Source organism: Gopherus flavomarginatus, chromosome 1, assembly GCF_025201925.1.
Source record: "Gopherus flavomarginatus isolate rGopFla2 chromosome 1, rGopFla2.mat.asm, whole genome shotgun sequence".
Lineage (NCBI taxonomy): Eukaryota > Metazoa > Chordata > Testudines > Testudinidae > Gopherus > Gopherus flavomarginatus.
The window spans coordinates 106256916-106281241 of NC_066617.1; the positions used below are offsets into that span (position 1 = coordinate 106256916).

Consider the following 24326-nt stretch of genomic DNA (forward strand, 5'->3'; position numbering starts at 1 on the left):
TAGGTATAAATGATGTGGTGAGTTATGTGGTACTGAATACATAGATTATGAAAATAAATATTGCATTTTATAAATGTCAAAGGTTTTACCTTGTGCTGACATGTTGGCCCTTTGTTCTTTTTTTCCTTATGTTTGTGACAGCTTGAATTGTTTTAAAAAGCGGTTTCGTCAAGGCTTTTATGACAAATCAAGTTGGAAGAGAATAAACACAAATATGCCAGTATTGTTAGGGAAAGTTATTTCTTCCTGATTGTAATCCCTTGTTATCTGAATAATACAGTTTCTAGTAGTTTTTACAAGCTCTGAATAAAATCCGTTGACAAAATACTCTGCTGCTCTTTACAAAGAATTTCTAATTGAAATTCTTATAAAATTCATCCATATCTGAGCAAGAAAGTCTTACTCCTTGTGACCGATAAAAATGGTTATAGCTTTTATAACTGTATATGACTGCTTTTATGAAATGTAAATTGTGTGAAATTTTTGTTTTTGTTCAAGGCATTATTGATGAAGATTGATGCTTTTCACTATATTCAATTGGGAACAGTATACAGGTAGGTAGAATTATTGCTTACTTGATATAAAGCACACTCCTGTTTCTGAATCCACTGGATGCTCCTCTGCAAGCACATTGAAGAGTCAGGCCAGTAGCAATGTAATACAGTGTACATTGTATAGTCTTCTCCTGGAAGGCATGGACACAGGTGTGCTATTTACTGGCTGAACTAGAAGAAGGGATTCTCTATGGAGAGCTGGCTGGTCATATAGTGCTGACTCAGCACATTGTCACCAGCAGCTAACTTTCATTAAAAAAACAGCTAAAATACCCTCAATGCTTCTCCAGTGTTAGCTTTCTATGTGAGTTGCTCCTTGAGACTCTCTATATTATGATATGGGTATTCCAATGAAAAAGTTAACATTATGTACCTACAGTAGCAGAGGGGAAAATACATTGTATTTGGGATGTGTACCATCAAATGTTCCCTTTAAGAAAAATCTATAGATGTTAAGTCATATCCCAGCTTCAGAACTTCCCTCTGTGTATATTTGTGCCAGTTAACAATATACTTGGTAGGTAGATTATTGTAGTACTCTTACTAGATAATCTGTTCTAGAGGCTGCCAGGGGAAGACAGAAGTGGATCATTCCAACTACCCTGTCCTGTATATTCCCCCTGAAACTCCATTACTGGCTTCTGTTGGAGAAGGCTGCTGGGCTAGATGGACTGTTCGTTTGACTCAGTATGGCAGTTCTTACGTTCTGTTATGGTAGAGTCTCTCGTATATATGAGAAAATAGAAGATGGTGTGTGTGATATAAAGGTTTTAATGCAGCCATCATGTTGATACTGTGTTATAAATTATCAGAGTACCACGAAACCTTTTAACCACCTCCTCATGTGTTCTGTTACGCAACACATCAAGTCCTCAGAGTCTGTCTTGGGGTGCCTTCTATAACTGCAGCTTCCCACTTGGAAGCTGGGAAACTCCTCTCTAGAAAGTATGACAAAGTTCCTCCTCTACCTTGGAGGGTCCTGTGCTTATTGGCAGATTTGCTCACCTCAGTGATCTTCCCCACAGTCTGGGTCAACTCCTCCTGTGTCTGATCAGGAGTTGGGAGGTTTGGGGGGAACCCGGGCCCGCCCTCTACTCCAGGTTCCAGCCCAGGGCCCTGTGGATTGCAGCTGTCTATAGTACCTCCTGTAGCAGCTGCATGACAGCTACACCTCTCTGGGCTACTTCCCCATGGCCTCCTCCAAACACCTTCTTTATCCTCACCACAGGATCTTCCTCCTGATGTCTGATAACGCTTGTACTCCTTAGTCCTCCAGCAGCACACCCTCTCACTCTCAGCTCCTTGTGCCTCTTGCTCCCAGCTCCTCACACACACTTCCTCTCCTCTACCTCCTCCCTCCCTGATTGGAGTGAGCTCCTGTTTAAATCCAGGTGCCCTGATTAGTCTGCCTTGATTGGCTGCAGGTGATCTAATCAGCCTGTCTGCCTTAATTGGTTCTAGCAGGTTCCTGATTACTCTAGTGTAGCCCCTGCTCTGGTCACTCAGGGAACAGAAACCTGCTTCTTCAGTGGCCAGTAGATCTCCCTTCTATTTCTTTGCTGTAGAAGGAAGGAGGGAGAGGGCGGCGGCGGCGGCTGCTGCTGTTGTTTCTGCTGAGCACTGGGCCCTCGCTGCTGCTGCTGCTGCTGCTGCCGCCTTGGCTGGGCCAGACACCACCACTGCCATCCCCGCCTCCCTCCTTCTCTGCTACCCTCTAGTTGGCTGGCTGCTGATCCCCTCACCCCCCCACTCCACCCTGAACTGCTGCTGTTGCTCCACCTATAGCCCCAGGGGGTGGGAGGAAGGCTGCTGAAGGCCTGCTTCCCAGAGAAGAAGGGGAGTGAGGGGTCCTAGCTCTTGTTGCTGAGGACACCATCTGAGCAGGGTCCCTCCTGCCTGGACACCAGACCACCACCACCTGGAGCTGCTGGGACTACTGTGGCTGTTGCTGGGGAGCTGTTGGAGCCCCGAGGAGGAGGAGGAGGAGAAAAGGACCACCCACTGCTGGAAGACCACGTGAGGACTGCTGTGGAGGGGGCTTTACTGGACTGAGTCTTTTTCAAACTGTGCTCTTGTGGTGTGGGTTTGGACTGTGTCTGTTGGGACACCGGGCCTGTGGCGTGGAGCCTGCCCCTGGTCCATCCATGTTCCCCTTCGCCCCCACCACCATTGTTTCCTCCTCCACCACCCGCACTGGCTGTTTTCCTTCTGCTTCGGACTCCTGCCTCTGGGAATGAGTGGCTCGCCTGGCTCACCACGCCTGCTTCCATCATTTCGGCCTGCAGCAGCTGCAGCCAAGCATTGACTTTTGCACAAGTGCCCGTGGGCGCACCACCTCCCCCTGGCCCCTGGACTGACCCCCTTTCCTTTGCCACATTTGTCCGCTCCACCTGTTTCCCTCTGCGGCCCTGATAGTCCTGCCCCAGCCCTGCAGCTAGCCCCGTGGTCCCTCCATCCAATTCCCAGCTCGCCCTTCCCCCCAGCCCTGATTGGTCCCTTCCCTCGTGCCCCCACGCCCCCTGCCATGTGCTTGTGCCCTTCCCCCATTTGAGTTCGCCCTTGTTCACTGCACTCCTCTAAGCCGTTGGCCCCCCCATATCCCCTATTGCAACTAGAGGAACCGGAATCCCCTCTGAATCGGTGACCTGACACTCTCCCGCCCCTAGGTCCTTGGTTGCTCCCCACACCCCTTTAGCCTTCCCTTTTTGGTACCCTCCTCCCCTGCCTGCAGCCTAGTGGGGAGGGGTGGTCGCCTCCCCTCCCTTCGCTGTTTGTCCCCCTCCCCACTCTCATTATGGCGGGGGACGCAGTGGGGGAGACCCCTCGCGATGCTCCCACTGCCCCTCCTCCACCTTCCCCCTTGTCCATTCCTCATGCCTGTACCTCGACTGCTGCTGCCGGTCCACTTGCCACCGGCCCCACTGAGGCACCGGCGGCGGCGAGTACCGGGGAGACCTCCGCTGCTGCCATGTCCCTCGCCCCTTCCGATTCGGGGGAGCCCCCCCAGCCGGTGGGAAGGGTCGGGGTGGGAAGAAGGGTAAGGGCCCCGCTAGAAAGACCAGGCCCTCCACGGCAGAGACTGCCCCTGCTGCCGCAGCCCTGCTACCGGCCGCGGCACCCCTCCCTGCTGCTCCTTCCCCTGGTCCCCAAGGCATACGCCCAGGTGGTGGCGGCCCCCCCACCTGCCGCTGCTCCTCCGACTGCCGCTTCCGCTACCATCTACAGTGGCCGGGGCCCCTTCCCCACCTTGACCAGGAGGCACGGCGTCCGTTGCCTCCTGGTGCCCACCTCACCCCACGTGGAGTCCTACGTGCGGGCGTTGGTGAGGGTGATGGGGCCCACGGCCATCATGGCAGCCTCCAAAATGTATGGGAGGGTGGTCTTCTTCCTCGCCTCGGAGGCCGCCGCCCAGGAGGCGGTAGAGACGGGCCTGGCGGTGGGGGGCGTGTTCGTTCCCCTGGAGTCGTTGGAAGATCTGGGAGTGCGCTTGGTCCTGACCTCCATCCCTCCCTTCCTGCCCAATGCCGCCCTGCTGCCTGCCCTTTCTGCCCTGGGGCGCCCCATCTCCATCATCAGCCCTCTCCCGTTGGGTTGCAAGAACTCTGCCCTCCGTCACGTCCTCTCATTCCACCGGCAAGTGCAGCTTCAACTGCTGCTGGCGGCGCGTGACGGAGAGGCGCTTGAGGGGTCCTTTCTGGTCTCCTACCAGGGAGCCCACTATCGGGTGCATTACTCGACGAGGGAGGCCCGGTGCTACCTCTGCCGGGCGATGGGGCATGTCCGGAGGGACTGCCCCTTGGCCCAGCACAGAAGATCGTCTGGGACCCCCGAGCCCCAGCAAGACGTTGGCCCTGTCTTTGCCGATGACCCTGGCCGCCTGGCACCCAAAGTTGCCCCATCTCCTTCTCGGTCCACCGCTGTGGAGGAGGGTGCGGCGGAGATACCACCGGGCGTGGGAGAGGGCTCGCCCCAGGGAGACTCCTCCCTTGTTCCTGCTACCCCACCATTGCCTTCTCGAGTTCTGAGCCATTGCCCTTGCCCCCCGACCCGACCTCTGTTAGCCAGCCCCCAGATGATGCCATGGAGGGCCGGTCCTTAGTGCAGGGGAAGCAGGGCAAGCGGAAGGCTCGAGCCCTGTTACATCCTTCGGCTTCGGAGACCCCTCCGGAAGAGCAGGAAGGCAGGCACCGATGAAGAGCCTTCAGCCTTGTCCCCTGATGACTCCCGTTGTGTGGTACTGGCTGGGGACGCTGTGGCAGCACCGGAAGGTGACACCACCCCTCCTCCGGGGTCCCTTCCTATGGTAGCCCCCGAGGGAACCCTCTCGCCCCCTTTCCATCTGAGGCTCCTGCAAGCACCGAGGAGAGGGCCCTGGCCCTGAGGCTCCTGCAAGCACTGGCGGGGAGCGCCCCGGGGTGGCGGACGGTGATCTCCCTTCCATCTACGAGGAGATCGAGGCCCTGGGTCTGATCCCGGTCACGCAGGGGGAGGACGACCCTCTGCCAGCGGGCCTCGATCTGGGCCACCTCACCCCGGTCCCCCTGTCCCCGTGTTCCCTTCCCCTGATCGCTGCTTCTGGTCCCGCCTCTGAGGGTCCCCTGGAATCTTCCATTAGCCCGGCTGCAGGTGGCACCCTGCTGACAGCCGCCGAGCCCATTGAGGCGCCGGCCGGTGCCCCGCTGCCAGGACCCGGTTCCCAGGGGGTGTCCCTCTTGGTTATGGAGCACCCAACCTCCTTCCCGGGCAGAGACCCCGTTGACGACCATCCATCTCCTGATGCCGGGGCTACCACCCAAACCATAGTGGCTGAGCCTGGCGTCGTTGGGGGTCTCCTTCCCACTCCCCAGATCTCTGAGCCTGACCAGGAGGGGCCACCTTCCGGCAGCCCGACTGTTGAGGCTCAGGATCCTACTTCCACCCCCCTCGCCAATTCCCTTCCTGTCCCCTGCCCTACTCCTGTCCCCTTCCCTATTCCTGATGCCAGCCCTGTCCTTGTCCTCTCCACCTCCCTTGCTGCCAGTGCCGCCCCTGGGTATACCCCCCAGGGAGCAGCTTTAGTTGTTTTTCCCCGTCCCGACCCATTGGGGGCTGCTGTTTTTCCTTACGCCGCCCCCTGTTGAACCGGGGAGTGGGGCAGGTTGCGTGGTGTCAGCCCATCGGACGCCACATTGGGGGTCTGCCCCCTGCCTGCCAGCCTCGGTGGGCCACGGGGCTGTGACAGGGGCCCCACTAGGGGCCAGTCGTGGATCAGTGACCCCGCCTCCACATACGCTGAAGGAGGAGCTGTGGGAGTTCCTTGAGGACGTCCATGGCTCCTGTAACAAAGTCCAGCTTGCGCTCCAGCGGTGGGGGGATTTCCATCAGGTCCTCCGGGTCGCACGGGAACTCATGGGGGAGGGTAAGAGGACCGGGAAGCAGGCCGCTGCGGCCTACCAGTGGGTCCGCCTCTTCCACGACTCTTTACTCACCTACGGGGTAGGTCACGGATTGCTGCGTGGCCCGACAGAGGCCGTGGGCGTGTCTGCCAGTGAGGATCCCCCCCAGCCCTCCTCATGGCACTAATCATCTTTGCCACATTAAACACCCGGGGCTGTAGGATGGGTCTCCACAGGAGCCAGGTGCTCTTCTTCCTTCGGGGGGGGGGGGGGGACTCTGTGGTTTTCCTGCAGGAGACGCATACGGATCCGGCCGCTGAAGCTAGCTGGCTGCTGGAATGGGGGGGACGGGGTCTACTTTAGCCACCTCTCGGTCCGCACGGCTGGAGTGGCGACCCTGTTCTCCCTCGACCTACGGCCCGAGGTGCTGGGGGTCGCCGAGGCTGTGCCGGGCCGCCTGCTGCACCTCCGGGTCCGTATGGAGGGGCTTGTGGTTAATCTTGTCAACGTTTACGCCCCGACATCGGGCCCGGAGAGATTGCGTTTTTATCAGCAGGCGTCCGCCTTCCTCGGCTCCCTGGATCCTCATGAGTGCCTGGTCCTGGGCGAGGACTTCAACACCACCCTTGAGGAACAAGACCGCCTGGGGACCGAGCAGTGCCCAGCCGCTGCGGACGTCCTCCGGGAGATAGTCGATTGCCACTTCCAGGTGGACGTCTGGCACGACCACCACCCGGATGACGTCTCGACGTTCACCTTCGTCCGGGTGGAGGCCCATCAGTCGCGCCACTCCCGGCTGGACTGTATTTACCTGTCGCGTTTCCACCTTTCACGGGCCCACTCCTCCAGCGTTTGGCCGGCCCCTTTTTCAGATCACCATCTTGCCACCGTGATGGCCTCTCTCTGCGCGGAGAGGCCAGGGCCAGCCTATTGGCACTTTAATAATAGTTTACTGGAGGATGCGGGCTTCGTGGCATCCTTCCGGGAGTTCTGGCTGGCCTGGCGAGGGCAGAGGCGCGCCTTTCCCTTGGCGCGGCGACGGTGGGACCTGGGGAAGGTGCGCGCCCGGCTCTTCTGCTGTGATTACACCCGGGGCGCCAGCTGATGGAGGGATGCGGCGATAGGGCAGTTGGAACGGGAGGTTTTGGAGCTGGAGAGGCATCTGGCCGCCAGCCCTGAGGATCCATCCCTCTGCGGAGTGTGCCGGGAGAGGCGGGAGGAGTTCCGGGTCCTCGAGGACCATCGGGCCCGGGATGCCTTTGTTCGATCCCGCATCCGCCTCCTTCGGGACATGAATCATGGCTCCCGCTTCTTTTACGCCCTGGAGAAAAGGAGGGAGGCCAGGAAGCATGTCACTTGCCTCCTGGTGGAGGATGGCACCCCTCTCACTGATCCGACGGAGGTGTGCGAGAGGGCCAGGGCCTTTTACGCGACTCTTTTCTCCCTGGATCCGACCGATCCTAACGCTTGCACAGTGCTCTGGGACGGACTCCCGACGGTCAGCACGGGCGACTGGGACCGGCTAGAGCTGCCTCTCACTCTGGCCGAGTTCTCGGAAGCCCTCCATCGCATGCCCACCAATAAATCTCCGGGCATGGACGGGCTGACCGTGGAGTTCTACCGCGTTTTCTGGGACGTCCTCAGCCCAGACCTGGTCACCGTCTGGGCCGAGTCTTTGCAGGGCAGGGTCCTCCCTCTCTCGTGCAGGCAAGCTGTGCTCGCCTTATTGCCAAAGAGGGAGGACCTCCGCGACTTACGGAATTGGCGTCCCGTCTCGCTCCTCAGCACGGACTACAAAATCGTTGCGAAGGCCATCTTGATGCGGCCAGGGTCCGTGCTGGCGGACGTGATCCACCCAGACCAGACCTACACCGTCCCGGACCGCACGATCTTTGATAACCTGTATCTGGTCCGGGACCTTCTGGAATTAGGGTGTAGGGATGGTCTGTCGTTCGCCCTCTTGTCCCTGGATCGGGAGAAGGTGTTCGACAGGGTGGATCACGGGTATCTCCTGAGCACTCTGCGACCGTTCGGTGTCGGATCCCAGTTTGTGGGTCTGTACACGCTTGTGCTCCACACTCTCCACTATCTCACCCTTGCGTCCCGCCCCGATATCAAATGGCGGGATCTCCTGCCACCTCTCGAGGGTGAGAGGCCTTGGTGAGCCAGCTTATACTCTGCCCTGGTCCCAAGGCCTGCCGGGGATGTCAGTTGGTGGCTCCTTCATGGGGCCATGAGCACGGGCGTGTACTTGGCGTGGTTTACCCCATCCCCAACACCTGCCCTTTTTATGCACGAAAGAGACCCTGGCGCACATTTATTTAGAGTGCGCCAGATTGCAGCTCCTGTTCCGGCTCCTCTTGAATCTTATGTTGCGTTTTTGGTTGCACTTTTCCCCTCACCTGTTTATCTACGCACTCCCCATCCGTGGCCCCACCAAGTCGCGGGGTCTCCTTGTCAACCTCCTCTTGGCCCTGGCCAAACTAGCCATCTACAAAACCAGGGAGAAGAGGTTGGCCGACGGGATTTCCTGCGACTGTGGGGCTTATATCTGCTCCTCCATCCGTTCACACATCCAGGCAGAGTTCCTCTGGGCGGTGTCCGCTGGCTCCCTTAATGCCTTCGAGGAACAGTGGGCGTTGTCCGGGGTTCTCTGCTTGGTGTCCCCATCAGGTTCCCTTCGTTTAGCCCTGTGACCTCACTCCCGATTCTGTTTTTTTTCATTAGTTGTCCCACGGAATTAGTTGGTGTCACAGACCTGTGGATCCTCCCCTTAGGCTGTGGGGAGGTCCTTTAGAAGTGGGCTTCGCCCGCCCACCTCCTGGATACCAATAGGACCAGACTCCTGTACCCCGCTGGCCTGGGTCTGTCACAAAAGGTATATAAATAAAAATCAGAATCTTCAGTTCCAAAAATAAAGACCTTTTATACAATGAACTTAAGTCTGGGTTTTCAAGCTCCCAAATCTATTCCAGCAATACAATGGGATAACAACAGATCTTAGTCATAACACTTCTATATGCCCAGGATCCTGCTTATTCTTAGTCCTGGGCTGCTGTACTTCTAGGGAGAGAAAGAGGAGATGTGTTTGACAGGTTGATTTTATTTTCTTTTATATTTTTTAAAAGGCAGCTGCATGAAGCTTTCCATAGGTTTGTAATATTGGAGTAAATGCTGGCTGGCTGGATTAGGGGATAGGTGAAGTGGTTAAAGGTGCATGATGATTTTATTTATCACATAGCTGTGCAGTATATTGCCGCCTCACACGCAGTTGGTGTAGTTATATTAATTGGTAGGTGTACTCAGAGTTAGGCATGCCCTTGTCTGCATGAGGATTTCCTGCAGTCCTTACACTGGTGCCAGTCCACCAGTGCTTACTGTAACTGTGCTATAGTACCAGCAGGAGTGTAGGCCAGCCATGGTGTTCTGTCTGTCATGCCATGTAGCCTTACTCTGAACAGGGTAAAAAAACCCCATATATGCACAGCTGACCTGCCAACTACAGCGATAAAATAGATCCCTTGGCAGAGCTGATGTTAAACTTTTCTTCCACACTCATAGTTGAGCACACTCCTCTATGCTGTCTCAAAAATGGTATGAACAGTACCTCCGAACATGCACTTAATAAATATCTACTGTCTACAGTAGGCTTGTTATTAAATAAGTATATCATGATTCACAAAAGGTCTGTTTTGCGATACTCCAATGATTTTTGGCAGACTCGTCTGGAAGTTAGAACATGAATCATGAATTCTGTTCTTGGCTCTGTTACTGATGTATTACACCTTAGGCAAAAAATGTAACTTCTTTGTTTCTGTTTGATCAGCCATACTGTAAAATGGATGATGATGATAAAGAATAATTCACATTTCTTTATAGTACTTTCTATCTGGAATACTCTTAGAATCTCAAGTTGTTTTTAAAAACTAATATTTATGCCTCACAACACCTCTAAATTAGGTAAGATCAGGAATCTGAGGTGCAGAATTCACCTGATTTACATCAGGTACTACAAGAAATCTGTGGCAGATCGAGAAATCCAAATGTCCTGATTTTCATTCCTATTTTTTTTAACCGCAAGACTATCTTTTCTCACTACTACTCCCTATGGGGTGGGGGTGTGTGTTGTCACTTTACTAATATGTCTGAAGTACTCTGAGATACTCAGTAAAAGGTGTTCAATACTGGAAGTGGTGGTGGTGGGGAAATAGCTATATAATGGCTGGTACAAATATGTTGGGGACAAATATAGGCCTCCCTTTCCCCTCTGTGTTATGGTTTTGTATCTAACATGTTTGTCACAGTTCCTTAATTATAATTTCAACTCAATGAGACTTAACTGTATTAGGGTTAAAAAAGAAATCTGGTTATTACTTCAGTTAAGAAGGTTGCATTTTTTGGCCTCTGTCCTTCAAGGTCACACTGCAGAATAATCTGGTTAAATAGTATTGCATCATCTGTGCCCCGTGAAACAAAAGCAGAGCAGGAATTGCATTTTTTTGAGAAACTTAGAAGCCGTAACTGCACTTTTCAAGCCCCGGAGGCAAATTTTTAATGGAGACTAATTAATTCACTTTTTTGAAGAAGTAAAAATAACTTTAAAAGCTGGAATGAGTTTCATGTGTGTCAGTTTGTTGAAATGCTACTTGTTTTTGAAGTTAGCAAGATGATCTTTCTTAAATTGCAGACCAAGGTGTTTCTTATGGGAAACCATCGGATCGTATGATAGTATTGGTATTTTAAGAAGTTCAGGAACTGAATTTGTATATGTAGGCAGGCTGTCATATAATAATTACCTGAAATTTCTGGTTGGACTTTTAAACTGAAACTAATATTGTTATTGCCAGAGGCTTCAGTGTTGTCCCAGATGAAGAAGTCATTGCAATGTATGATGGTTCCCATGTCCCCTTGGAACAAATGAGTGACTTTTATGGAAAGGTAAAAACACAAACTACTTCTATTTAAAACTTACTAACTGAAACCCCATATGTGCCACTGACTTGTTTTATATTTTCAAAATGTTCCTGCTAATATTTATTACATTTTTGTTTAGGGGCCCCGCTGTACTAGGGGCTGTACAAACACATAGTAAGAGACGATCCCTGCCTTGAAGAGTTCACAATTGAAATAGACAAGACAAAGAGGGGGAGAACAGTTTATCGCCCTCATTTTACAGGTGGGGGACTAGAGGCCTAGAAAGATTAAGTCACTTGTCAGGTGTCTCACAGGAAGTCTGTGGGAGTGCTGTAAAAAACCCAGATCCTCTGAGGCCTCACCCAGTACTTTAACTGCAAGACCAGCCTTCTTCCTGGTTGGCACGAAGGTTTAGCTCATTATGCAGCAGTCAGATGCACCGACTTGTTTGCTAGATGGGATGGGGCCACTAAAAAGACGTTGCCAGGAAGAAGCTTTCAGTTAGAATTTTACTTTGTGAGGACGCTGGTGCTCTCTATGGTTGGTCTATCACCTTCTGTTTGGCACCAAGCCACCATACCTTTCTTCAGCCAAGAAGGGATGTGTTTGGCTCCTTTGGGGTCCCATGAGTGTTGCCCCAAAAGCAACCAGAAAGCTCTCTAGAGCAGTACTAGAGTGAGGTACTTCTCCCCCAACTCCCTGGTGTTGAGTATTGTTCTCAGCCCAAAGAATTAAAAAAACTATACTCTCTCAAATGTGGTCCCTGGCGTGGTAGTGTAGAGGCAGGTCCTGAATGTTTTGTTTTACATTCTTCATAGCATTGTAGTCTCAAAGGAGCTGTTCATCCTTCTGGGCTTAGCCTGCATGCGACCCCAAGTAAAACATACTCATTGGCTCTGTGTGTGGCCCTTTTGGGAGTGGTTGAGTTTGTTGTTTACTTCTCTATTATGTTTTCTCAAGTGTTGGGAAATTTAAAATTGTGTTTAGCTTTTATGTCCTGTAAGAATTTATGTTCCTAGTTTTGTGGCTACAAAACCTTATTGCTTTTTGCCATTTCTCTTCAATAAGTACTTGAAGAAAGCAAAATATTTGTGAGTCTTAGGGCTGGTCTGCACTGAAAACTTACATCGGCATAGCTACCTCTCTCGGTGTGAATAATCCGTGCCCCTCAAAAGACATAGTTAAGACAGCTCAACCACAGGTGGAAACATTGCTAGGCTGATGGAAGAATTCTTCCATTCATCTTGCTACTGCCTCTTGGGGAGGTGGATTAACTACAGTGATGGGAAAATACGCTATGGCACTCTAGGTGCAGTACTACAGCTGTGCTGCTGTAGTGTTTTAAGTGTAGACATAGCCTAAGCCTGTATTACAGGTTCCTTAGTCATCTTTAGCTTATGCAATACATAGATGAAGCAGACCTGCAAAATTCTAGACAAAGGGTTCTGGGAGATTTCACATGATATCACTATTTAAATAAACAAATAGCTTGTAAAAATGTGGTGGTAGTCCTAGATAGAATTACTGGACCTTAAATTAAAAGCAGACTGCTTCTAATGTTATCATATTGGTGTGGGGATTTTCCCTTTTATTAGTGCAAACAGAATTCTGTAGCAGTAAAATGCCAATAGTAGAAAACAAAAGTTTTTTGGCAATGAATCTGAAATATTAGATTTATAGGCTTTAGTTTTGGTAAATATTTCTGACACGCATGTCCTTATTTGCAGAGTTCACATGGACACACAATGAAGCAGTTCATGGATATATTTTCATTACCAGAGATGACGCTCCTCTCTTGTGTGAATGAATATTTTCTGAAAAACAACATAGATTATGAACCTGTTCATTTGTACAAAGATGTCAAGGTATTAACTTTATCAGAGATTCATGGGCACTTACATAATTATGCTGTTCTTTTATGACAACTCAAAGAAGTTTCAACCCTCTTTGGTTCTGCTTTACAGAACTAGTTTAAAAAACAATAAAATCTCAGCTTATGGAGCTCCAGTTTCTTACAGAACAGTGCATTGCAATAAGAACTGCAAAAACCTATGAAAAAGATGGTAGACCTTGAAAATCCTTAACTTAATCTTTTCAAAACCTTTTATTAAAATTCTAGTATATTTTTTTGGGGTGTGGGGGTGGGTTTGTGTATGTCTGTAGATCTGGGTTGAGAGGAGAATGAGAGAGGATGTAGAAATAAGATTCACTTTCATGTGAAAAATATTTGGCTGGATCACCATGTGAAGCTATGCAATTAGATATTCCCTACCAGCAAGGAACAGAAGGACCATTAGGAACTCCATATAAAGTGTCTGTGTATGTTGCCTCCATTTTTTTGGGTGGGTGTCCTCAGGCAGCAAAAAGTTGAGCAACTCAACTCTCCTGACTCCTAGTGAGGTATCTGAAAACTTAATTTTGAAAGAGGAAAAGAGAAATGTCATGATGCGATGTAGGACCAGAAAAAAGTCCTGGGCCTCTCTTGTCTGGAACAGCTTGATGGTGATTTGGCCATCTCTAGCCTACTTAAATTTTAAAATATAAAAAAGTCCTTTTTTTTGTTTAACACTACTTTTCTTGTACCTCCAGCTCTGATGTTGTGCCGTGTTTGTGTGTGATATATCTAAATGTACAGTCTGTCACCTTTCTCCATTAGACAAGAAACACTTTTAATGAACTCAGTAGCTCACATGTAATTCTTTTGACATTGTCAGGCTTCCATCCTTTTTGAGAAATTCTGAAGGCTTCCGAAAGCTCCATTTTCTTCCCCCCTGCCCCTCAGCTTCTGCCTTAGTATGTAGATAGCCCGTAGTGTTATCAGTCCTGGTGTGTAGCTACACCAGTAACAAAATGGCAGTAATACTGTCCCACCAGGAAGGCTCTGGCATAGCTCAAGCCGAGGAAAGCAGCCAAATGCCTTCAGAGTTTTTTTGTTTCTTTGCTTAAACTTTTAGGTCTTTCATCTACTCATAAATCTCTCTCATTAAATGACAAGCTAGTTGGGAGTGATCCTAATCTGAGGAACTATAAAACTTCAGTTTCTTCAAGAGGAAAGGAATGTGTGTCACTCTGCAGGTCAACAAAAACTAACACTCCGTTAAGGGTCGTAGGCCCACATTACCCTGAAGGGTGCTATATTGCAATCCTCACTTATGTAAAGCTTCTGTTGCACTTCATTTCAAACTTCTGGAAAGTATGAAAATGATCCTATCTTGGAGTATAATTTTATTCTTAGCGTAGTAGTGACGTACAAATAGTGACGATCACATGGTAACATTGTTTTTAGGGGAAATAAAGATCATAGATCAGATAAATTAATTGCTATAAAAGCAACATACAGACATTGTACTGTGACCAGGGTTTTCATATTTGAAAGACCCTTTTATGAGTGCTGTATCAATCTTTGACAGGATTCAATCCGAGATGTCCACATCAAAGGAATAATGTACAGAGCAATTGAAGCAGATATTGGTAAGTAGTAGTGAGATTACATGTAGGGATTACTCGTCTCCATCATTTTTATTGTTTGTTTCTCACTTTCTTATAATACTTACTTACAAATCCTAGGTGGAGGGGAGGATATTTTCAGCTTCACATGTCTCCCTTGGATTGTCTTCATTAAATATGACCTGCAGTTATCAAAAGTGCTACTTTCACTAGAAAATGATCCAGAAAAGTATTCTCTTTACATTGATGTTCAACGTGATATTAAAATTAATATTTTTCCTAGAGAAGTACGTCTGCTATGCTGAGCAGACCCGTGCAGTGTTACGAAAGCTGGCTGATCATGGCAAGAAGATATTTCTCATCACAAACAGTCCCAGTAGCTTTGTGTAAGTTTACTGCCATTTATTGCTTAACTATGCTTCCAAAACTTTAAAATCAAGGTAGTTTATTGTTTTGTCAATGTAAGCTCACTGCTGCCCTATTTCATTGGTAATGCTGTTGCCCTTTCTGTAGTGACAAAGGTATGAAGTTCCTCGTTGGAAAGGACTGGAGGGATCTCTTTGATGTAGTCATTGTACAGGCTGACAAGCCAAACTTCTTCAATGATAAGAGAAGGTGGGTGTCTTGCTAATAAAGCATGGCTCAAGGGAGTCATGCTGTGTAAAGTTATGTAACACGTTTTGAAACATTTTAAATTATCTGTATGTAATATAAAAAGAGCTCACAGGGGTGGGCAAACTTTTTGGCCTGAGGGCCGCATTGGGTTTTGGAAATGGTATGGAGGACTGGTTAGGGGAGGGGGTTGTGGCCTTCCCCCCCCCCCCCCCCCCCATCTACCTCCCCGGGACTACTGCCCCATCCAACCTGCCCTGTTCCCTGATGGCCCCCTGGGACCCCTGCCCCCGCTCCCTGTCCTGCTCCCTGTCCCCTGACTCCCCCGTCCAACCCTTCATCTCATTCCTGATTGGGGCCCCCCCTCCAGAATCCCTGCCCCATCCAACCACCCCTTCTCTCTGTCCCCTGACTTCCTCAGGAAGCCCTGCCCCCATTCAACCCCCCTGTTCCCTGCCTTCTGACTGCCCTGACCCCTATCCATGCCCCCACCCCCTGACCACCACCCTGAACTCCCCTGCCCTCTATCCAACCCCCCCTGCTTCCTACCCCCTTACTGCGCTGCCTGGAGCACCAGTGGCTGGCGGCACTACAGCTGTGCTGCCCGGCTGAAGCTGGGCCACGCCGCTGCCACCGCGCAGCTCAGAGTACCGGGTCAGGCTGGGCTCTGCAGTTGCACTTCCCCAGGAGCTCACAGCCCTGCTGGCCAGAGCATTGCGCCAGCTGCGGGAGAGGGGGAACAGCGGGGTAGGGGCCGGGGGCTAGCCTCCCTGGGCAGGAGCGTCCTACGGTCCATAGTTTGCCCACCTCTGGCCTAGGGAGTAGTGAGTTCCAGTATCTACTGGGCTGCTGGACTGAGTAAGGGCTGCAGAACTGTTCCATTATCACCCAATCCTGCAATGTGTTTGAGTGCTCTCACTTTCCAAGTCGAAATGGCTCAGCACTTTACAGGATCAGGCCTTGAGTTTGGAGACATTCTTACTGATCTCTCTTGCATTAGGTGAGAGGCATTAAATAGCAGACTGATTTGGCTGGAGTCCCTGGACAGCCTCTTACTGACGTAAAAAATTTAGAACAGAGGCGGGCAAACTTTTTGGCCTGAAGGCCACATCTAGTTTCTGAAATTGTATGGAGGGCCGGTTAAGGGAGGCTTGCCCCATCCACCCCTCCCTGACTGCCCCCTGCTGCTCCATCCAACTCCCCCTCTCCTTCCTGACTGCCTCCCCGGCATCTCGCCCCCATTCAACCCCCCCCCCCCCCGTTCCCTACCCTCTGACCGCCCTGATCCCTATCCTCATCCCCCTTTTATGCCCCCCCAAAAAACCTCCCCTGCCCTCTATCCAACCCCGCCCTGCTCCCTGCCCCCTTACCATGCTGCCTGGAGCACTGGTGGCTGGCAGTGCTACAGCCTCGCCGCCCAACTGGAGCCAGCCACGCCACAGCACAGCACCGGGTCAGGCCGCGGCTCTGCAGTTGTGCTGCCCAGCAAGAGCTCATAGTCCTGCCGCCCAGAGCATTGCGTTAGCGACGCAGTGAGCTGAGGCAGCAGGGGAAGGGGGACAGCAGGGGAGGGGCCAGAGGCTAGCCTCCTGGGCCAGGAGCTCAGGGGCCGGGCAGGAGGGTCCTGTGGGCTGAATGTAGCCTATGGGCTGTAGTTTGCCCACCTCTGATTTAGAATGTGCATTTATATGCAGATGTACCTGCTTGTTTTTTAAAAAGACTAATTCCTTTATACTTTTGTATAGTTTGGAGGGATTTTCTACCCTTGCTGTGATGGTTTTTTAAGTATTCTGTTCCTCTTAATAAAAGGTAAAATAAAATAGTACGCTGGTAAAGGAACTAGTTCTAGGTATTCCCTTTGCTTTGTATGTATAAAACAAGATATCTTGCCCATCCTTCATTCTTAATTTTTATTCTGTTCCCATGTCTACCTGGTTTACTAGTAGCATAGTGCCGTCTCTCTGAGCAGGCAGGCTGCTTTTGTGCCTTAACTCTGGATGCTCATAAATTTTAGGTGAAAGCAAAGGAGTTAATGTTTTACTGAGCAACTTTTCTTAAACTTTGATATACCAAAGTCAATATAATATAAAATACATTGACTGCACCAGGTTAAAGCTGATGTTTGGAGACCTGTTTTTGGTTTTGAGAGAGTTTGGTGCATAATGAGCACGTTCTCCTATTTTTATTTTTAAATTGGGTGTTCTTTGTATTCTCTTTCCCCCACCCCAACTTTAAAAAGTGGCAGCCGTGCTATGATAGTGTGACAATTCTGTACAATTCTGCTGTTTTTAGACCTTTTCGGAAGGTGAATGAAAGGGGAGTGTTACTTTGGGACAAAATTCATAAATTGCAGAAAGGCCAGATTTACAAACAGGTACATTTCCAATATATCCTTCCATTACATATCTAGTTCCTATAATCTTATGTTTCTGTAGCCTTCATAATGGTTTTTTAAAATTCATGTACTGAAGGTAATTGTATTGGTAACTGAGTAATTTTTAAGAACATCCATTACTGGAGTTGTAGACTTTCAGCATACAATATCATGTTCGTTTTAAGTGTGATTTAAATCTTATCTTGCAACAAAAATGGCATAATGGTATAATTTAAGAGCTATAGAATTTAATGAAATTGAGAGTATGACTGACTCTTTAATATTTTCATACTGTAATAAATATCTTTTTAGATTTGTTTTTAAACTTGTCAGATTTTCCTCAGTGTTCAAAACCATGAAAGTTGGATGTTTAGTACACGCACATCCTGCTGTTTTGTTTCTTCAGGGGAACTTATATGAATTTCTGAAGCTTACTGGCTGGAGAGGTTCCAAAGTTCTGTATTTTGGTGATCACATTTATAGTGATCTGGCAGTAAGTAACTTGTTTCTTTTCTTTATAGTGTTCCATGGAAGCTAAAGCCTTTTTTCCAGATTTGGAAAAAAGTGATTCAATATTATAAACCCTCAATTGATATTTCTAAATATTACATTTTAAAACAGCTGGGCTTGTAGAAGTTAACAGAATCAAACCACATTATTGTAATAACAATGTAGAAATTTAAATATCATTTCCTGAAAAGGATGATCATCATCATCATCATCCCCCCATCTGCCTTGTATCTTTTAACTGGTCTACAATTTAAGAACAGCCATATAAGCCTACACACTTGAGACCGGGACTGTTTGTACCATGTGTAACAGAGAATTTAATGCAGATATCCTGAAGTGCAGGATATTGCTGGGTTGGATGACATTTACCACCAACTGTAATAAGGGATGAATGAACTTCTATTTTGAACTTCTCTATTAACAACATCTAGTTTTATGTTACCCTATCGATTACAGCCAGAAAGTGTCTACTTTTTCGTCCTGTCATGCTACAGAAGTGAAATAATGTACTAACTGATAGCTCCTCTATTAGACACCACTGCTTCAGTATTTTAATTTATCTTCTGATTGTTACCTCATGCGGCTTCCCATACACCAATGGTTCTTAATCTCATCTATTTTGTGATGCCATGTTACAAAAAATGCTTCAGGACTCCTCCCCCTCCTGTCTTGCCATAAGGGCCCTGGTTCAGCAAAATACTTAAGCACACACAAATATTTTGCAGACTGAGGGCCCAAGAAAGAAAAGGACAGTCACATTCCACTCAGGCACAGTGGAGAAGGAAGCTCAAGGAACTGGTTGCAGTTCCTTGCCCCAGCTCCTATCAGCCCTGGAAGGAGTTTGAGTAGCTGAGGGCTTGTAACTGCCCTTATGCCACTGGAGGCTTGGTTTAGTGGAGCACTGCCCTCCATGTTCTGATGCGCCTCCCTCTCCCCTTATGCCTCCTTCAGTCTTATGCCTGCAGAGTTTTCTTGTGCCAGGGGAATTTCCTATTGGCCAGAATCTATTCACTTTGTGTCACCTGGATCTGCTCCCTAACTTTAGAAAAGTTGGCTTTGAAGCTTTACTCTAAAATTAAACCTTTTTGCAAGTTGGCACAGTTGAACCACTGTGTTGAATGTTTTTGCTTACACGTAAGAAGTAATTTACGGTAATTAACATCCCTTTGGGCTAAAGAATAGCAAAGAAGTAAATCTCAATTCTCTTAAGGCTTATACTTACTTTAAATTCTTGTTGGTAAATAGGATTTGACCCTGAAGCATGGCTGGCGCACAGGTGCAATTATTCCAGAGTTACGATCGGAGATTAAAATCATGAACACAGAGCAGTACATTCAAACCATGACTTGGCTACAAACCCTGACTGGATTATTGGAACATATGCAGGTTTGTTGAGAGTGTGTGTGTGTGTGTGTGGCTTTTGTGTGTATGTTTGTTTGTTTTTTAAATAGCTTTTATTTAATAGAGGGAATTCAGCCAACTCTTTAAGGGTTTGAATTAATAGCCTTACAAGTGTTTTCAGTCTGATTTTAATTTTGTTACGTTTAAGCTTTCAAATCTGATTGTAGGTACAATTATTCGTGCAATTGCAGTATATTTGATAAGCCAATATATTTACTTACAAACTCTCTCACCTGCACTAAAACAAAAGAAATATTTTTGTTTAATCAGCAAAAACACTTTTTTGATATTGTTGATAACAGAAAGTACACTAAACCTGTGCTAGGGCCATCATCTTGCATTGGTGAGTAGGGAATAATGCAGATTTCTCCCTGTTCCTTCTGTTTATAGTGATCACACTTGATTCGTGACCCTTCAGATTTTTGTCAGTGCACGTAGGCGCTGCACCAGCATTACCATTTTAAGCAGCAGCATTTCCTTGTTCCAGCAACAAATGAGTCTTTTCCCCTTTATTGAACTCTTATTCTGCAAGCATATGTTTAGTTACTTGTTGACCACATTTATATTTCAGATTTACCAAGATCCAGATTCACAAATGATTTTACGGGAATGGAAAAAGGAAAGAAAAGAAATGAGGTAAGAAATGAACATTCAAATACTTGTTGCAATCAAAATGTTGTTTTGTTTGGATTTCCCCAGTTTTTTCCAGAAATCTAGATCCTCTATACTGCCTGTTGATATGGTTAGGGACAAGCATTTATATCTGTCTTCTATGTGCCTCTTATACAGCTCCTGTCACCCTCTGCACCCGTGAATTCCTTCCCCATGTGCCCCTGCAGAACTCTGTTCTCTTCTTCCCGATCCACAACACACACATTTTTGTCCCATATGAATGGCCTGAATTACCCTGTTGTTCCTCCCATCCTGCACAGCCCTGGTCCACCATCCCCAAATTCTGTATGTCCTCATTCCCCTGTCCTCCCTGCATTCAGCTGCTACCCATTGATAACAGTTCCATAAGGAAATCTTCGCATAACTCAAACCCATACTTCTCAATAAGGAGAATGACCTTATGTCTTTAAATTAATCTTCAAGAGACCTACGTCTGAGAGGTCAGATTCTGTGCATGAGAAGTTGAGATTTGTGGAGACTCTTGCTGGTTAGTTAGGGAACTTCCAAAAAAAAATGGGAAAGGGAAGGGGAAAGCCCTGGGAACCGGTTAATGCCGCTCCTTAACTCCCTCTTCCAGCCCCGTTTCCAAAAAGACTGCTGTTGAATCTCTTCCAGTTGGAAGAATGGTGTCTGGGCAAGACCAGCTAGGGTGCAGGAGCTCAAGAGTGGGAGTTTAAGGCTATGTCTATACCGCATACCTTACAGTGGCACAGCTGTGATGCTGTAAGGTCTCCCGGGTAGCCATTTGTTGCTGGCAGGAGAGAGCTCTCCTGCTGGCAAAATAAAGTCACCCCCAACGAATAGCAGTGGGTTTTCAGCAGGTGAGCATCTCCCACCAACAGAGCGCTTTCCACACTGGTGCTTTCATCAGTAAAACTTTTGTCAGGGAAGGATGTGTTGTGTTTTTTTTCCCCACATACCCCTGAGCGACACAAGTTTTTCTGACAAAAGTGCAGTGCAGCCTTTGTGTGAGAAATGAAAATCTTTAAGACAAGAACAAAGTTCTCTTCTGTGTTTCCTCCCCAGCCCTTCAAAATAAAAATTGGAAACACTAAGAATCTAATCTTATGCCATTGGTTTCAGTGAGTGCAAGATCAAGGTCTTTCTTAATAATCACACTAAAGATATCTACTAAATTACCTATTGTCACATGAAATACCTTTCAAAGCAAGTTTAAGTGTCTTTGAGTGACAGCACTAAGAGAATTGTATAAACAACTCCTCTTATAAGTTCTGTTCATTTCAGATATTGGGTTATAGAAATTAAAACAAAAAACAAAAAAAAGCCAGATACTTTTTAATCATTCTTCCCCCTCTCCCCCCATCCTCTATCTCTCTTTAAATGTTCTCTCTCTGGTGACAGGGAAATGACCAGAAACTTCTTCAACTCGCAATTTGGGAGCTTATTCAGGACTGACCAGAATCCAACCTATTTCTTAAGACGTTTATCTCGATTTGCTGATATTTACATGGCATCGCTGAGCTGTCTCTTGAACTATGATCTCAATTACACATTTTATCCAAGGAGGACTCCTTTGCAGCATGAACTCCCTACCTGGTCAGACCAACTGTGCAGTGGTGCGTTCAGAATACCCCTTCTGCAAGAGATGGCTCAGATCAAATGAGCTTTGGGTTTGTACCTGGGCTATTTTATAGTACCCCAAATGGATGAATATACCCATCAGTAACTTCCAGAAGTAGATTTTATTTTTTTAATCATCTAGTACATTTATGTATCTTGATCCTGTTACTGGACTTATCTGTCCTGATATAGCAAGAATTCATATATAACTTGTCTCTCCTCTCCTGTATTACTCCTGGGGGAATTCTGTGCCAAAAAATTAAAAGTTCTGCTCACAGTATAATCACACCAGTTTCCATCATTTTGGTAATTTATTTCAAAATACCTATCAGAAAGTATGTCTATAACAATACAGACACCAAAAAAGATTCAGGAAATGTTTTTTGGCAAATAGATCCCTTACTGGGCATATTAATACAGAACTCTGAGTAATAACAGTTCTGTATTGTAGTTTAAATGAATCTCCGAAGCAGTGCAAAGGCTTGGGGGAGTCAGGGGTACAGAGGAGCTGAGGGAGAGAGAAGTAATTGTGGGAAAGGAGCCTGGGAATGACCCTGGAGGTTGTTGGGTGTGAGTGGGAGAAGTAGGGAACATTTTTTGGGGGGTGGGGAGAAAGGGAAGGATTAAGGAGTGGGGAGCCTCCCCCATGCAGACTCTGGCTGACCCCTAGCCTCTCCCATTCAGTCAGACACATCTGCCCCTGTTCCCATGTGGCCCTGTACCCCCTCCCCTCATGTCCATGTGGTCATGCACCCCCACTCCCATTCAGTCCCTAGTTCAATGCTGTCACCTCACTAGCTCCTGTGCCCCTGCTCCAGTCTGTCCCTAGCACCAGCCCCTCTGAACCCCCGTTTACTGCTCAGCAGCCCTGTGTGTCCCGTTCTGTCCATCTCTGCCATGTTGTATGCCTCCTCACCTAGCCTCACAGGCAGGGCACTATGAGAAGGCAGCCTGTCCTCATCCCGCTCTGCAGCTGGGTGCTCTGGCCCCTGAGCTGGCTCCTGTCCTGGTGCCACAGCAGCCCCTGGCGGGCAAAAAGTGTAATTGCAGTGCCTCTCTGGCAAAAACTATTTTCTGTGGGGGTGGAGGAAAGAAATCTGCGGTGGGTGGACATGAATTCTGCAGGTGGCAGTGGTGCAGAATTCCCCCAGGAGTATCTATGTATAAATTCTCTTAAAAATAATGAGACTTATGCTTGTACATGGGAGGTGGGGGACGGGAATATACCCCCAAAACAGAATTGGCTGGAAGGGAACATTTTGTTTTTTTTCATATTGAAACTCATATCTGCAACCTTGTGGTTCACAAAGATACAAAAAATATATAGTCTGCCTCTTCTGGTGCTGGTCTGATGGACCTCTACCCAGTGACTTCGATGTATCTTGATATGACTGAAAATCTTAAGTTCTATTGGGAGTTCAGAGAGAAACACAATTATCAAACAGTTTACAGTAAGGTGGAGAGGGAGTAATGTAAGTATAGTCGCTTTCTGTGCTGGATACTTGAGTTACAATAGATCTTTAAACCTGTAGTTTTACAGAGACTCATTAATGGGCTGCTTTTTCTATCTGTACATGCATTTTACATTGGTGTCATATGTTCTATATGTGATAAATATGTTGTCCCTGGGCGTAGGCCTAAATTTTCAAATATGACTAGTGACTTTGCGTGCCCAACTTTGGACCTCTTAACTGGCTTAATTTTCAGAAAGTGCTGAACAGTTGCCCTTTTGATGGTATCTCAAAGTAGGCACCTTTTGAATATTTAGGTCCTAATTATCAGGGAAATACTATGAATGAATGTTCAAATAAAATGCAGCTTCCCCCCCCCAACACTGAACAGTGTCTTGTTATGACATATTCTGTGTTTTGGAATATTAAGCCTTCATCACATGTTGATGTAGCCTTCTGTAATTTTACTTTTATGTTGCAAAAAAAAAATGTGCAGTCTTGGTAAATGAGTTAGAAAAAAACAAAGAGGAGGAAAAAGAAAAACGAAAAGTAAAATCATATCTGATCTTTTTGGTTTTAAACCCCCAAAACGGGGGAAGGAAGACTAATTAGATCACACAAAGTAATTGGGACTGTACAGACTAGCAAGGAGCTTTATTTACTTAAATTCCTGAAATTCTAGGTGTGGTGGGATCCCTGGGGTGCAGCCTGGGACTGTGGGATCACTGTGCCCCCTTAACTCTCTCCAGCCTGGGCTCTCTCACAGTTCTTTGCTAGTGACAAGCAGCAAGCCCCACCAGGTGCTGTTATCACTCAGCACAACTGCATGAGAAGCCCGATGCCTAGCTAGATTGCATGAATGCTCCCAGAGCCACTCATGAATCACCCAGAGAAAGGCAACAGAGTCAAATCCCCATAGCTCCCAACCTTGTACCTCAGGAATATGCCATCTTGCACTGCTCAAGCAGTGCACATTTATTAATTGGTTCACCACTTCATCAATGGAAAGTGGATATACACCAGCCTTTACAAACCTGAGCAGATTTACCAAGCACTTCAGGCAAACTCACTGGTAAAGATAAACAGTTAAACTGATTTGTTGACTGCAAAAGATAGATTATAAGTGATAGGCAAAAAGTCAGTTACCAAAAGAGAAGAAAATATAAGCACACAGTCTAAACTCTCGACCCTACTAGACTGGGCAACATCCACATTAAGCAGTTTTTCTCACCCCACAGGATATTGCAGTCCTTAATACACAGGTTTGTCCCTTGAACCTGGGCCAGTCTCCTCTGCTGGAGTCTTCAGTCTTCTTCTGAGTGTCTTTGTTGCTTGCAGCGTAGGTGGGGGCAGGAGAAAGGCCCAGCATGTGGCCACTATGTTCTGTTTTATATGCTCAGTCCCATGTGCTTGGGGATCACAAGTCCGGGCATGT

The 24326-nt window shown here is 47.8% G+C and overlaps 1 protein-coding gene across 1 annotated transcript in view; it reads left to right on the forward strand.

Moving 5' to 3' along the window:
• NT5DC3 (5'-nucleotidase domain containing 3) overlaps window positions 1–21726 on the forward strand; it is a 35145-nt gene extending 13419 nt beyond the window's left edge. Inside the window, exons 4-14 of the mRNA XM_050945788.1 lie at window positions 499–554; window positions 10777–10867; window positions 12571–12708; window positions 14254–14314; window positions 14574–14676; window positions 14804–14905; window positions 17195–17276; window positions 17683–17769; window positions 19032–19172; window positions 19759–19823; window positions 21222–21726. Of these exons, the coding sequence (XP_050801745.1) occupies window positions 499–554; window positions 10777–10867; window positions 12571–12708; window positions 14254–14314; window positions 14574–14676; window positions 14804–14905; window positions 17195–17276; window positions 17683–17769; window positions 19032–19172; window positions 19759–19823; window positions 21222–21483 (1188 nt within the window). The 3' untranslated portion in view covers window positions 21484–21726. The remainder of the gene's footprint in view (window positions 1–498; window positions 555–10776; window positions 10868–12570; window positions 12709–14253; window positions 14315–14573; window positions 14677–14803; window positions 14906–17194; window positions 17277–17682; window positions 17770–19031; window positions 19173–19758; window positions 19824–21221) is intronic.
• The last annotated feature ends 2600 nt before the right edge of the window (window positions 21727–24326 follow it).